Source organism: Marmota monax, unplaced genomic scaffold (genome assembly GCF_021218885.2).
Source record: "Marmota monax isolate L192 unplaced genomic scaffold, Marmota_monax_Labrador192_F-V1.1 WCK01_AAM20220418_F8-fsc00075, whole genome shotgun sequence".
In the NCBI taxonomy this organism is placed as follows: domain Eukaryota; kingdom Metazoa; phylum Chordata; class Mammalia; order Rodentia; family Sciuridae; genus Marmota; species Marmota monax.
Genome location: NW_026694772.1, coordinates 8,697,604 through 8,709,832, shown reverse-complemented (window position 1 = coordinate 8,709,832; position 12,229 = coordinate 8,697,604). Strand labels below are relative to the sequence as shown.

Sequence of the window (12,229 nt, the reverse complement as noted above, 5' to 3'; positions counted from 1 at the left end):
ATGGAACTAAGGAAAACATATTTGAAACAGATATTATGTTTCTCTTGGTCCTGGACCATACTTTCCAATTTTTAAAATTCTTTATCTCTTTCTCTCTCTCAGGTATATGGGGGTGGGGTGATTTGTCATTCATGGAAAGACACAGAATTTTAAAATGTTCTAAAACCTGGGGCAGGTTGTGCTCTACCTGTCCATATTCAGAGGGGAGAAGTGTCAGAAGAGAAACCTCTGGCAGTGATCATATATTTGCTAATTGAATTAAGAGGATTTGTGACCCTTTAGAAGGACACAAAGACTATGTTGAGTTAGGAGAAGGCTGTACAAATAGAAGCCTGTTCCTGTAATCATGGTCAGGAATTAGAGATGAGAGGAAAGAAGGTTTAATGATGCTTTGGAACAAAAAGTAAAAATGGAACTACTTTTCCTTTAGGTGGCTTAAAAATGCTCAGCTTCATAAATCTGAGCATTCTAAGTTGTTAGAATAAAATAAAATCTTAAATATTTAATGTGTATTTACATTGTTTCTATGAATTTTTCTTTCTCTGATTATGGCCCCGTAGGCTAGAAATTTTCCTTATGGAAGACAAGAAAGCAACAAATCATGTTCTTTGAAACTTACAACTAAGCTGAGGAATTGGGTTTTATTTTTGCTAAAAATGCATTAATGTTTAGTATGATGGGTCTCAATAGGCTGTAAGAAATCACCTCAGCTAAGGATTTAGACATACAAGTTTCAGTCTGGAGGTGTAGCTCAGTGGTAAAGTGCTTACCTACTATACCCAAGATCCTGGGTTTGATCCCAGCACTGCAAACAAATAAAACCACAAGTATAATTCCTATCTTTTTTTTTTTTTTTTGGTGCTGGGGATTGAATCCAGGACCTTGTGCATTTGAGGCAAGCACTCTACCAACTGAGCTACATGTCCCACCTTCATTCTTCTCTAAACAAGTCGAAATTCTCTCTTCTATCATGTTTATTACCTAGAACCAGCACAGTACCAGCAAATGCACTCAACATGGTGTTTTAGGACTAATGGAGCTAACTGATGACTGGTGCCTTGGGAAGGCACCATATTTGATGCCCAGCTCTCCCCTCTGAAAAAGCTGGCAGATGTAGTTTCCAAATCCATAGACCAGATCACATGCCCCTCCCTTCCCACCTGAATGCCCAGAAGTCATCTCTTTCTCACAAATGGGAAGTCCTTATCTTACCATGAAGACTTGGGAACAAAGACTGATAAAGGAGGAAGAAAAAAACAGAAGATATTTTTCCATTTGATTCATGTATTCTCTGTAGAAAATCCGAGTCCACTTCAGTAAATGGTATCTTGGAAGAACTGTCAATCAACAGATATTTAGCTAATTCCTACTATGTTCCAGGCACTATCCTGGGTCCACAGGAGCACCTCTTCCAAGGAATCACAGAATATAGGGGGAGAAGTGAGGGTTTTGGAATTAGATCTTGAGATAGTCAAAATTTCAGTGTGGAAGTATGTTGTGCTACCAATTTACTGTATGATCCAAAGGAAGAGAGGAAGGTAAATCAATAGCATAAAGCGATTTTACATAGAATTTAGAAATAGCAAAAGGGTTACTAGAAATAAGTAGGCTAGCCACATTATTTCCTACAAGGGCACCTTAGGGGATCCCTGTTTTAATGAATAAATAAAAATGATGTGTAATTATCATATCAATTGCTTGCATCTAAGTGAGTGCTTCTGGAGTTATTTGATGGTGCTTAAAAATCTTTGGTCTCTGAAGTGCATTTAACAGTCTCCTTGACTCTTATCTATATTATTAATTTGCAGACCAAAGTTAACTTGTACTATGCAAATGGAGAGATTTTAAATGAATGAGATTTTAATATAAGATTTTAAATCTATATTATTTGTTACAAAACTTAAATATATTTTGAGGACATTTGTCAACATATCTAAAAGAGACATTATGATTTTGAGCAATATTGTTTAAAAGAAATTTCCATGATTATGGAATATTCTGTAATTGCACTGTCCAAATGAGGTAGTTACTAGTCATGTGTAGCTGTTGAGCACTTGAAATGTGGCTAGTGTGACTGAGGAAAAGAATTTCAAATTTTGTTCAAATTTAAATTTAAATAGCCATATGTGGCTAGTGCCCAATAGCCATATGTGGTAGTGCCCACTTTATTTGACAACACAGGTTTAAAGAAAAAGTGAAATTTAATTTGAGGAACCTGAATTTCAGCACTACCTTGGACAATTAACTTCTACGAGCTCCAATTTTGTCACTTGAAAATGAGATTATTAATAATATCAACTTCACAGGATTTTGGGCAAGAGGAATTGGAATAATGTTTGGGCATTCTCCTATTTCCAAATAAGTGCTAACCAAATTTAAATATGTGGAAGGAAATAACCAACTTTATCACTTAAAGGGAGTTTCCATTCTCAGAAAGCTCTAAAATACTATTAAATTCATAGTTATCCTCACTTTTCAGATACAATATTTAATGATGCTTGTAACTATTGGCTGATAAGCCACACCATTAGCAATAACCAGAAATGGTCATGTGTTAGTGTGGGATAACAGTGCATGGTGTACAAAAACCCTGACAGAAAGTTAACTTTATAAAAGTTGAGATCACCTGTGTGAGAAAAGTACAGTACATTGAGAACTGAGAAACATGATAAAAATGCTAATATAATCCCTTCTTTAATATTGTTACAATTAACAATGTAATCCATTTTGATTGCCCATGGGGGATAAATAAACCCATTCCATTTATCAGGGAGGAACTCAGGCACAAATTAGCAAAATAGACCAGTGGCTAGGAGCTTGAGCCCTTTCAGTGAACGTAATCACATGAAGCAAGGCATAGAATGTACTTAGAACAGGGCATGCCACCTAAGGACCAAAAATGCCAGTCATTATTATGATAAGTGATGCTATTGGGTGACCATGAAATTGGAGGCCTTTGTCTATTTTTGAGTTCATAAACAGTATGAGAGTACAAAGTGGTATTTGCACAGATTTGATTCTACATGACTCCAACATGGAAAGAGCATCTTGATTATATCTGCACTAGTCAAGAACTGAATTTAGTTGTTTTGATACCATTTCAAATCTATTTTTTGAATGAAGAATGAATCAATGATTAAATGCCTCCTGATTATCCCATTAACTGAATAAAACAAATGATAAAATGGTGGGATAAAATTGACCAAATTATGCTGTATACATATATGAATATACCATAGTTAATTTCACCTTTATGTATATTTATATATCACTAATTAAAATAACAATAACTATAAGGAGAGTGGAGGAAAGGGAAGAGGAGAAGGGAAGAGATTAGGGAAAGAGGAAGTCCTGGGACTGAAATGAAGCAGATTATATTCCATGCATGTATGATTATGTCAAAATGAACTCCAACTATAATGCACTAATAAAAACATTAAAAATAAACCCATATACCTTTAATATGCAAATTTCTCTAAAGCCAAGATAACATGATGGCTATCTGAAAAGGGACCAACTAGGGAAAATAGTCTACCAGTCATCAGCTTAAGTGTCCAGTGGATGTGGATCCAGGTTATTTTCTGAAGTCTATGGTGCTTAACGCAGCTATCCATATCCATTCCAAGGTACACAGGAAGGTTTTGAAGGAGTTCTGGGACAGAAAAGATAGGGCCGTGTCCTAAGGCCTGAGAAACCCCTTTCAGGTTAATGGAGTAAAAGTCGTTTCACTATTGTAACACCAGAGAAATCATGCTGTTTCTGGGAAGATTGCCTCTGATCTTAAATTTCTTCTTCACATTATCTAGATTCTCCTTAAAACTTTGTCCCACTGCCCAAACTTTCTCCATCTAGAACTTATTTTATTTAACAAAGCTACCCTTCAAACCCACATTCCTCTGGACAATCCCCAAAATTAAAGACCACATAAGATAACCTCATTTATGTGGTAGTCACATAGCATGGAACTGTAATGTATAATTAAAAAGAATAAATAAAATTTAAAAAAAAGAATTTTGGAACATTGTTATTAGGAGAATTCATCATTTTATAAGATAATGAACATTTTGTTAAAACATTTCTCCAATGTCCTCAGGCTCCCACATCATCATTCTTTGCCTTGGGCTACCTATATTTCTTCATATTTAATTGATAAATTGACTTTATTTTTGGCTTTGGCACTGGAATTAAACCCAGGGTCTCATATATGCTAAGCATACACTCTACCACTGAGCTACACTCCCAGTCCCTGATTTTTTTAAGAAAGTGAGTCGGCTCCTGTTGCCTAACTCTATACAAGGAGCTTACACATTCCGTAAGGGGATAAAGAAATATTAGCCACATTTTGTTTTTCTTTTTTATCACCTTAATAAGATGGATATATTTCCATTTTTAGTGGGACTCTATTAATTAGCACAGGTCTGTTATATTAGCAGATACAGAAGACTTTACTCTTTGAAGTAACTTTGATGTCAAAGGCAAAAATCAATAAGAAATTGATTACATATTACCTTGTGCCAGAGTTTGGGAGTGCAATTGTTCTTGGTGTCCTCTTCCATGGTGCATTCCTGGTGGCCCACAATGTCTACCTCTGATCTCTTTCCCTTTTCTCTAGGATCTTCTTCCCTTTCAAGTTCTTATGAATCCCTGAGCGAAATTTTTGTTGTTCTGGACCAGAACACTTGACCAAAGGTCAAGCCAGCTCTCTATGCCCAGTGCTTAAAGATGAGCTCGGAGGAACTAGGAGTGTCCAGTTATTCAATAAGCAGAGATTCAAGTTGCCCGACACTCTTGCTTTATTTACCACAAGCTCCTCTTGTCCTCTCTGGACTGTTGTTCATTGACAATTGCTGTGCTCTGGACTGGCGCTATGATGGCCTGTTGTGTGGGGACAGGCAGCTTGTGGTGAAAGCTGCAGTTGTGAAAAAGGCCATTGTTTAATCTACCCTGTCCCTCCCTGGAGCTATGGCAACAAATTCCGTTGGTGAATTAACTATGTCATTGTGTGCCGGCTCAACTGATTATGCTCTCGGAATGACAAACATTTTCTTTTTTTTTTCCAAGATAAAAAAGTAGTCAAAACCTTGAAGTGTTAATATACAAATCAGCACTTTCTTTAAATAGGAAAATAAAGATGGAGAAAATAAATCACTCAAATATACTTTGATTCTAATAAACATTTTTATTCCTTCCAAAGAGTTATTCTAAGCACCATTGATAATGAATTTGTGCATTTTAACAATGTGGAATCTTCATAATTTCTATTAAGGTAACGTCCCCTCAGATAACTGGGTATGTGAAAAGAACTCTTTAAATATGCATGTGCTCCAGCCTTTCTGAGAAAAAGATTCTTTTAAAATCTAGCTATACCACTCTCTGCCTCCTGTTCACCATGATATGAGCTGCTTTCCTCTGCCACACTGTCCAGCCATGATGTCCTGCCTCACCTTGAGCCCAAAGGAGTGGAGCCCTCGGTCGACCTCTGAAACCAACCTCCCTGTATTGCTCAGGCTGGCCTTGAACTTGTGATTCTCCTACCGCAGATTCCAGAGTAGTTTGGATTACATGCCACCCAACTCAGCTTGGATATTCTTTTTTCAGTGCTGAGGACTTTGTGCATACTAATTCCTTGTCTATAAAACCAACTCCCACTGCTCTACCCATAGAACACATATTCTATTTGATGAAATGAGGTGTTGTCTGGTTCTAGAGTTACAAAATAAAGCCAAATGAAGATGGTTAAAAAAAATCTAGCTGCACCAAAGTGCTATGGGAACTTTGGTTGCTGATTGTTACCTCAGCTCAGAATGAAGACATCTGTCTATCTAAATTCATCTTAGCTAAGTGAAGATTTCCTTGATCTCATCCCAGTGGGAAAACTATTAGTAATTTTCTCCTATATTCTAATCTCTAGGATAATAAAATATGCTCTGGTCAGTTGATGGATACTTTTTAGGCTTTCTGTCTATACATTCATCCTGTGCCATCTTTGTCTAGGTGCCATGCCAATTGCTAGAGTAGTTCTGTTAGCAGATCCACTATGAGTTTCCTAGTGTAGTAGAATGTAGTGTGTCAACTTGGTAAGCTGGAATCACATTTCCTAGGCTCCCCTTCCCTTAAAGCTCTGTTAGTTGGCCTAAAGAGGAATTTGCATAACATTTGGAAGGGTAAAGCAGGAGTCCTTACTTCCCAAAGGTGGCTGTAGTAAGGTGTGGTGACAAACAGAGGTTTAAGTGACACTAAGTCCCAGCTTGTCCTTATTCTTATTCTGTGTCCAGATTTTCTTTCCAGTTGCTGATCCTCTTGACCATTAGCAGCCATAGGCCCACCACTGTACACTTGGCTGCAGGCCTAGAAGTAGGAGCAACTCTCCATAGGTCTCCCCACAGGTTTCCTCTTCCACTTGGGTATCTAGATGCTGTGAGCTTCTCCGGCTAATGGTGAGTGGCTTCTCCTATCCTCTAACTCCCTTCTGGGCCTCCATTCCCCCGCCCCTCTTTCAACAGTGCCAGGACTAATTCCTATGATAAATCCCTTCCACAGTTCATTGTGCTTCCATGTTGGAACTTGGACTGATACGCATAGTCTTTCAAATAATACAAGGACTATTAGGAGATAATCCTTAAGCGGGGGCTGGGAGGGAGAGTAGAAAGAGCAATAGAAAGAAAACCTGATGGAACTTGAATTTAAAATCATGGAGTAGTCCAAGGAAATGGATATTCTATTTATATGAGATCTCTCCTCACAGTTCCCTATAGCTCTTCCCCAATTTCAGATATAAGCAGATATTTTTTTTTCCTTCTTCCCTTCTGTGGCTTCTCATCCTCATTCTTATCCTCTAGAGAGGGTAGGATTGGCCATTGGAGGTAAGCCACATACTAGGGTGGATCCCAGATAGACAACTAAAATGGCCTAACTCCTAGGTACATTATTTTCTCCAGAGTGATCTACTGGATCCATTCAAATGATAAACCAGTTCCACACAGCAAAAATAAATCAACTCAAATTAAGTTTCTCTGAAACTAACTGAAGCCTAGTTCAGTCATCAGGAAAAATCATCCACCTTTAAGTTGTCCTTTAGTGTCTATGGGGGATTGTTCCAGGACCTCCCTCAGATACCAAAATCTACAGATGCTCAAGTGCTTCACATAAAATGGTGTAGTATTTGCACATAACCTATGTACATTCTCCAATTCACTTTAAACTATCTCTAGATGACTTATAATTTCTAATACAATGTAAATGATATGTAAATAGTTGTTATACTGTATTGCTTAGGGAATAATGACAACTAAAATGTCTGTACATGTTGAGTACAGACACAAGCCTTGTAGGCATAATTATATTTTCCATCCACAGCTGGTTGAATCCATGAATGCAGAACAAGTGAATATAGGAAGCCAACTGTATTTGCATTGGTTTTCTCTTCTCAGTAATGGAAAATCACTCTTGTGTCATCAAGGCCCAAAGGTTCAACAACAGAGGCTTGTTTTGAAATTGTCTCCTGTTGTCATCTCTTAGAATTACAGTGTGTTTGATCATATTTCCAAGTTTCTTGTCTCACATCCAAAAGAAGAATCCTGGCCAATCTATTCTCTTGGTTAATTCCTGGTTATAGTAGGTGATTTTTTTTTCCTTGGGAGCGTGAGAGAGGTGAGCAGCTAGATTCTGATTAATTATGACTATAAAGAAAATGGAATGGGGCAGAAAAATGCCAATTCATTCATTTCTACAATGATTCAGAATGTCTCTATCTGGGCCTACATCTAACATTTGTGAGGTCAAAGCAAAAGGATAAATGGAGGCTGATATATCCTGGGTCTAGATATTTAAAACTTCAAAATCACGCTAACAGATTGTACATGTGTGTGTATGTGTATTCCATCTTCATAACTCAGCAAATATACCTTGTAATTGACTTAGGAGGGCAAGTGGTTTGGAATTCCTTGCTGGAAAAGTAGGGAGGGAGGAGGCAGAACCCTTTATCTATCCTACACCACAGGATAGCACCAGCCTAGATAGCCAGGATTTTTGTTGTTGTTGTTGTTCAGTCCCTCTGCTAAAAATCCCTGCTCAACAACCCCTTGTGCCTAGGAATGTGTGATTCTGCTGCAGTGAGGTGGTTTGTCTCAAAAGTCTGATTATCTCTAAATATGTAAGCAATATGATTGTCCAAATCTTAAGTAGCTGAGAAATTTTGAACTGAGTTGAAATAATCCACCCCTTGAATAGTTCTTGGTACAATAGTAGTTGCTTTAAAATGATTATTAAAAATACATGAGTCCCTGCAATATCTTGTAGTGCCCCTCATCATTTGCCATGCATTTGTTGGTTAACTGGGGTGTGGAAACCCTGTGATTGATGACTACATCCAGGGTTGCTTTGGATTGATGTAATCCTGAGATGAATCCAGGGAACAGATGAGGAGAAGGTAGCCTGCTTGGTCCTAAAGAAAAGTGATGGCCTCTGATCCCCACCCCTAACTCTTTGCTTTACCTGATGTATAATTAGCTATCAACAGTTCTGAAGAAGGAATGTGAAGTATGGACTTTGGACTTCCAAAATCTAGACTAGAATCATAATCTATCCTTATGATGTCAACATATGTCCAAATTCAAGAGTAGAAGGTAATGGCTGTAGCTGTAGCTCAGTAGCAGAGCACTTGCTTTGCATGTGTGAGGCACTGGGTTTGATCCTTAGCACCACATAAAAATAAAGAAATAAAATAAAGGCATTCTGTCTATTTACAACTACAATTTTTTTAAGAGTAGAAGGTAAGTATATTTGCATATTACTGTTTTTGTTGAATTCATTGTGAATCTTGTGCTAAGCCAGAAACAAGGTGAAAATTGAAGACAACTTTTTTCAATTTATTTTTTAATTAGAGCATTATAATCATACATAATATTTGGGTTCCTTTTGATAAATTTATACATACAAGGAATCTGATTTGGATCCCCATCCCCTTCTTCCTTCCCCTTTTCTCCCTCCTCTGCTGATCTTCCTTTCACTCCTTTACTTTTCATTTTTGATTGGTACTTTCTACATATACAAAAAGGTGAAATTTACTTTGGTACATTTATATACATATATAACATGATTTTTTTAGATTCATTCCATATTTCTTCCCTCCATCCCTCTTGTTCTCCTACTTCTACTTCATTGATCTTCTCTCTATATTTATGAAAATAAAGGTAATTATGACAGTACCAGCTTTCATGGAATTATAAATTAGTATATGAATGCTACTAAGAAGAATAGTCCCCTGACTTAAATAATCAATTTTATAACCCTCAAGTCATCACTCTGTTTCCCCTTTACCCTGCTTTGGTTTACTTCATAATACCCACCATCAAATCGTATATTATGTATATTGTTTTTTTTTTATTTTCCAGCAGAATTGAAGCACAGAAACTTTGCTTCAATGATGACATCTCCAGTGCCTATATCAGTTCCTTATATGTATTAAGTGCTCAATAAACATTTTTAATGAACATAATTCGGTGTTGAAATTATTTTCTTCTGGTTCAATATGGCTTTAGGTGGATAGGAGAACAGGGCAAAGGAAAAGCAATCTGATTTGACAGTGTCAGTCATTTCTTCTTCTGAAAGAACTGGAGGTATATTAATAATGCTGAGGAATGGTGTTAGGTTCTGGAAAATCATTGATGTCAAAGAAAAACATATGTATTGAGAAATTGTATAGTGAAAAGACCTGTGAAATTTATTAACTTTCATTTTAGGGACACAGTAGTTTCAGTATAGCAACTAGGTAAAACAACTCAACTCCAAGCAAATGGATGTTTTCCAAGTTTGTTGATCCATTAGGCCATTAACAATATTTCTCTAAGCTGTTAGAGGGATAATAAAAGTAATTCAGAATTTCTCCCCTTCCCTCACATAATAACAATTATTTTAATGGATCACTTAGGTTTTGCAGACATTTTTCACCATTAGAAAAATTGTCTACTTAATGTGGAACTTATTTGGAGAAAAACTGGACATGATACATTTTGGGATTGCCTCTACATCTTTCTCATGGCTTTTTGCTATTTTTCAGTTAGCTCTTGTGTGATGCAAGGTTTCTGTGCTTGATCCAAGAGGCTGGCTCATATCTTTCTCCCTGTTCCTCCCCTCTTCTCCATTCTCTGACTTGCCAAGGCAAAAGAGAGTCTTTAACTTTAATTGTAATTCCCGAAGTTGTTTTGTGGGAGAGGCTACCAATTAAAGAATTTCTAAGAACTTCTCTACGTCTGAATGTCCCTGTCTCTGGACAATGCAACTGCATCTATTTGTGATAATAAGAGGAACACACTCAGATGTCCTATGCCATCTATGAGGGACAGACCCTTACCAGATATCAAATCTGCATGTGCCTTGATCTTAGACTTCCCAGCCTCTGGTATTATGAGACATAAAATTCTGTTTATAAATTACTCAGTCTAAAGAATTTTGTCATAAGCAGCCCCAATTGACTGAGGCATCCCCAAATTAGTCTGCAAATTTAATATAATCCCAGTCAAAATCCCTGCAAGCATTTTGGGATAAATGGGCTTATTCCAAAAATTATATGAAAATGCAAAACCCTAGATTAGCCAAAATAATTTTGACAAGAACAGTGTTGAAAACTCAGACTCTCTGATTTTAAAACTTATGTAAAGCTTCAGTAGACAGTGTGGTATTGCCATTAGTATAAACAGAGATAAGCTGAATAAAATAGAAAATCCAGACATAGACTCATATATGTATGTGGTGGTGTTATTTTCAACTTAAGTGTCAAAGTAATTCCAGGGTAAAAATATTGCCTTTTTTAAGAATGGTGCTATTAATAGCAGCATTATTCACAATAACCAAGAGCAACTGAAGTGTCTATCAAAGGTTGAATGGATAAACAATGTGGTATATACATTCAATGGAATATTATTCAACCTTAAAAAGGAAAGAAAATTCTGACATATGCTACAACATGAATCAACCTTCAGAATATAAGGCTAACTGAAAAGATAAATACATAGGGTTCCTAGAATAATCACATTTATACACAGAAGATAGACTGGTAATTGCCAGGGTTTGGGAAGAGGAGGAATGGGGAATTGTGGTATAATGGGTATAAAATTTCTGTTTTGTAAGAGGAAAAGAGTTCTGGAGATTGGTTGCATAACAATGTGAACTTACTTAATGCCATTGAACTTTGCACTTAAAATTGGTCATGAGGAGCCTGGCACAGTGATTCAGACCTGTAATCCCAGCAACTTGGGAGACTGAGGCAGAAAGATTGCAAGTTCAAGGCCAACCTCAGCAATTTAGTGAGGACCTAAGCAACTTAGCAAGATCTGTCTCAAAATAAAATAAAAAATGGACATAATGGTAATTTTAATGTATACTTTACCAGAACTAAATATAGAAATAAAATAGTGATGCAAGAACAATCTATATGCTCCTGCTTAAGGGGGCAGTCTCAGTGTGTGGTAATGTGCCTGCAAGGCTTTGCTGTTCCTGGAAGGGGTAAAGCAATGACTAGAAAGTTCTAAGTACCATTTCAGGGGGCTGAAACAGGATGTTGTAAATATCCCTGCAAATTTTGCCTCAGACTTGAAGAGGGCCAAGATAGGTTAGGTAAATTTTGGGTTAATAAACCTTGTATTACCCACTTTTAGATGAATACTCCTTAAATGACTAACGTGTATATGCAGAGCTGAGCAGGTCACAGAGTTTGAGGTAATAGAGGCGACAGATACAAAATGAAGGCAGAGATGCCAAGCTTTATCCTATAGTTAGTTACCCAAGGGGAATCTGCAGGCCTAAGTAAAGAGTCACTGCTTTTGGCAAAGACAGCTTCGCTACATACCTGTTATAGGCAGAATAAATATTTAAGTAATAATGGTCATGAATTTTTCAAATATTTTATCATTGATATGACAGTCACAAAACCACAGATCCAGGAATCTCCAACAATACCAAGCAAGATAAATACCCAACCCAACCCAACCAAAACAAAACAAAAATACACCTAGTAATGCCATATTCCAACTGAAGAAAATCAAAGACAAAGTGAAGATCTTGAAGGAAGCCCAGGGGTGGTGGGAGAAGAACTTTATAGAAGAACAAAAATAAGAATATTATTGGACTTGGGGCTGTGGTTGCAGCTCAGTGATAGGTGGAGTGCTTGCCTAGCATGTATGAGGCACTGGGTTTGATTCTCAGCACCACATATAAATAAAATGAATAAAAT

The 12,229-nt window shown here is 37.0% G+C and overlaps 1 protein-coding gene across 1 annotated transcript in view; it reads right to left on the bottom strand.

Moving 5' to 3' along the window:
* Nucleotides 1–4,878, bottom strand: part of Pcyt1b (phosphate cytidylyltransferase 1B, choline) — a 92,163-nt gene extending 87,285 nt beyond the window's left edge. The window contains exon 1 of the mRNA XM_046425301.2: nt 4,509–4,878. Within this exon, the coding sequence (XP_046281257.1) occupies nt 4,509–4,556 (48 nt within the window). The 5' untranslated portion in view covers nt 4,557–4,878. The remainder of the gene's footprint in view (nt 1–4,508) is intronic.
* Between the last annotated feature and the right edge of the window lie 7,351 nt (nt 4,879–12,229).